We start from the raw sequence: 3491 nt of genomic DNA, 5'->3' as shown, positions 1-3491 counted from the left end.
CCCCAAGAGAACCACCCCAGCAGGAAACATTTGGAATCCACATCTCGCTCGTGGCGAGCCCTTTTTCCCCTTCGAAGCTCACCGTCCCTGTAGCAGCATTTCAGTGGCTCTGCTTGGGACAGGCAGCCACCCTCCCAGGAAGCAGGCCAGAGCCCAGAGCAAGCCCCGCACCTCGTACACAGTCATTTGCCTTCCAGACACCATCGGCCCGTGGCTCTGCCCACCACAAGCCCCACCAGCGTGCCTGGCACAGCTCTGCAAGCCCAGCTCAGAGCTAAGAGAAGCCCAGGTCATTGCACAAGCCCGCACGGTTACCGCCTTACACGAGCCACCCCCGCGTGCTTCCCGCCAGCAGCCTGCTGCGGAGGCTCTCCCCGGTGCCCGCTCCAGCCTCAGCTGGCCCTCGCCAAGGGGGGGGAAGCGCAGACCTGGCAGGTTTCCCCCTGGCTGGGCCCCTCGCAGGGCAGCGTGCAAACCCACCCCGCAGTCTCCCGGTCCGTCGCTTTGTGGGTGAACGGTGGGTCAGGATGTGCATTCGCCTCCTTTGGGTCAGAACTGCCATCTACACCGGATCCGGCCGCAGGACAGTTTGCGGTCCCGGAGGGGACTCAGTCTGCTCGGCAGATGAACCAGATCTCATTGCGGCGCTGAGGGATGCTGGGGTTTTCGTAAGCAGCCACAATGTAGGTTTCCCGGAGCACAGCATCCGTGGAGCCCAAGAGCTCCCAGAGGAGACTGATCTCTCGCAGAATCGTCTCCTCCGTGGTCATCCCATAGAAAACCCTGCAGCAAAGGGCGCACTGTAAGCAAACAGAGCCAGCACGTTCCCCCTTCCCACAGCCAGGGCTCCCATCCCTCCGCCCAAGGAATCACGGCAGCCATGCAGGGAGTTCACACGCCCTGCGGAGCTGACAGGACACCGCTGGTGTCACCTGGTAATAACCCGGAGTGGTGCCCTCTCGGTGATGCGGATTTCGGGGTCCATGGGAAGAGGGGGGTTTTGCTGGAACTCTCCCGGGAGGTAATAGGCAGTTACGACCTCACGCTCCAGTTCGGTCCCCTCCTCGGTCAGGTGGATTTCATTGAGCACTGGGACTGTCATGCCCAGGTAGCAACCTGGAAAGAGGGAGGAAGGCAGTGGGCAGGGTGAGACGGCCGGCTCAGCGGCAGCAGCCCTCCTCCCCTCTCCAGACAAACCGGTGGCAGAGCCCTCCCTCTGTGCAGCCTGCCAGCCCCTCTGGTCCCTGCCTGCACACACCTACAGAGTTCTCCTTGCAGATGTAGCGCATGAGCTTCATGAAGCTCATGGAGATGCTCTGCTCATACATGGGCTCCCCCTTGGTGACACACGCCCACTTCCCAGCTGGGTACCGCCGCTCCTCGTAGGCCGCTTCCTCGCACTGAAACAGGCCACAGACAAGCCAGGTCAGAGTTAAGCACACTGACAACACGGCAGCGCTCGGGTGGCAAAACCAACACCGACAGGCAGGAAGCGGGGAGACGGGACCCTACTGAAATGAGACCCCCTGCGAGCCAGCGATCGGCAGGGGAGGACGAGGGGAAGGGAACTGGCACCACACGCACCTCAGACAAGGACACGTAACAGCACCGGGCAAAAGTCAGTGAAGGGAAAAGCACAGACAGGGTGACGGGGGGCTCGGAGGCTCCTGGCATGCACAAGGAATGCAGCACATCCTCAGCAAGGTGCACAGGACTTTCTGCTCCCCTCCAGTTGCTGTCCTGCATACTCACAAGGATGGTCCTGATTCCAGGCACCCAGAGGCCTCCCGTAAGGGTGATGTGATTCTCAGGTGCAGTGTCTTTTCCCTGGAGCACAGAGCGTGCACAGAGGATAACAAGCAAAAAGCTTCCTGCCCAGTAGAAGGGAAAGCCTGGCGGAAGAGCTCTAGCGCCCAGAAAAGCTGTGAAGGTTGGAACAAAACTCCCTTCAGATCCTTCTCCCATATCAAGAAGTGACAGGAGGAGCGAGAGACATGAGCCCAGCTGATGTAGGGGACAGCTTTGTGGGATGGGTCAGAATCTCTTATTTCTAGCACAGATGCTCGAGGTTCAGCTCGTGGCATGGTTATAACCACACACGCCGCATAAAGAGGGGCTGGGAAGTTGTAGCCAGCACCTTCCTGCTCTCAGCATGTTCTTCAGCCAGATTAAAGGGATTACAGGAACCTTGTCCCACAGAGCTCAGGGCGCCTGACCGAACTTCTGTGCTCCACGGCTGTGCTGGCAGCGAGCGAGCCAGGAAGTTGTGAGCAGCCTCAATGCTGAGTGCAGCCTCCCTGTGCCTCCACCCGAACCAGGTCTCTGCTCAGAAAGCCAAACCAACGGCAGAAGGGAGGCATCTGGGCTGTTGGCGTGCATCAGTGGGGTGCCAGGAAGAAGAGTGCCCCAAAACCCAGCAGAACAGACAGCATTTGTGCTCTAGATGTGGCCATGCCTGCTCCTGTCCCACTCAGCAAAGCAGGGGGAGAGCATTTCCCAAGCAAGGAAACCGCCAGTCCCTCTGGACTACTTGCAACTCTCATCTGCCAGGCCATCTGTGAGTAAACCTAGCAGCCCAGCAAGGCACGGCGTCTGGTCCTACCACAGCCTGATCCTTACATTAAGCACCACGGCCCGAGTTGGTGAATGGAGTTTGGGATCCTCACGGAAGCGAGGAGAGTGCGCAGCAAGCTCGCTACCCTGGACTGCGGGAGAGGAGATTTTGGCCGCTTCAGGAACTGATTGGCAGAGTTCCATGGGATGAAGAGCCAATTCCCTCTTCTGGAGGGAAGAGGGGCCCCAGAAAGCTGGCAAGTGTTGAAGAACCTTCTCCTCCAAGCTCAGGAGTGATGCATCCCAACAAAGAGGAAGTCAGGTAAAAACGCCAGGAGGCCTGCGTGGATGAACAAGCAGCTCCTGGACAAACAGGCCCAAAAAAGCAGCCTACAGTGGGTGGAAGCAGGGACAGGGAGCCTGGGAGGATTACAGGGAAGTTGTCCAACAAGTCAGGGATCAGGTTAGGAAAGCCAAAGCCCTGACAGAATTAAACCTGGCCAAGGACATCAAGGGCAACACGAAGGGCTTCTATAGGTACATAGGGGATAAAAGGAAGATCAGGGAAAATATTGTCCCTCTGCAGAAAGAAATGGGAGAGCTGGTTTCCCAGGATATGGAGAAGGCCGAGGTGCTCAGTGATTTTTTTGCCTCAGTATTCACTGGCAAGGACACAAGATAGCCCCCCCACGAGTCACGGAAGGCAAGGGCAGGGACTGGAAGAATGGCAAGCCGCCCATGGTTAGAGAGGATCAAGTTCGGGAGCACCTATGGACCTGGAGGTGCACAAGTCCATGGGACCCGATGGAATACATCCGCGGGTCCTGAAAGAACTAGCGGATGAGGTTGCAAAACGTCTATCCATCATATTTGAGAAGTCATGGCAGTCTGGTGAAGTTCACGCTTTTCCAGTTTGCTGACTGGAAAAGGGGAAACAT

General features: G+C 57.9%; 1 protein-coding gene across 1 annotated transcript; it reads right to left on the bottom strand.

Moving 5' to 3' along the window:
• Nucleotides 1-608: 608 nt before the first annotated feature.
• On the bottom strand, nt 609-2781 carry LOC104512808 (heme-binding protein 1-like; the record flags this gene model as incomplete). Its single annotated transcript, XM_010155924.1, has 5 exons — nt 609-783; nt 933-1116; nt 1259-1400; nt 1753-1827; nt 2667-2781. Coding segments are annotated over 5 exons (691 nt in total), but the record flags the coding sequence as incomplete, so codon positions are not given.
• Between the last annotated feature and the right edge of the window lie 710 nt (nt 2782-3491).

This window comes from Eurypyga helias, unplaced genomic scaffold, assembly GCF_000690775.1.
Source record: "Eurypyga helias isolate BGI_N326 unplaced genomic scaffold, ASM69077v1 scaffold34527, whole genome shotgun sequence".
In the NCBI taxonomy this organism is placed as follows: domain Eukaryota; kingdom Metazoa; phylum Chordata; class Aves; order Eurypygiformes; family Eurypygidae; genus Eurypyga; species Eurypyga helias.
The sequence above is the reverse complement of the archived record's forward strand: the minus strand, read 5'-3'. Positions and strand labels throughout refer to the sequence as shown.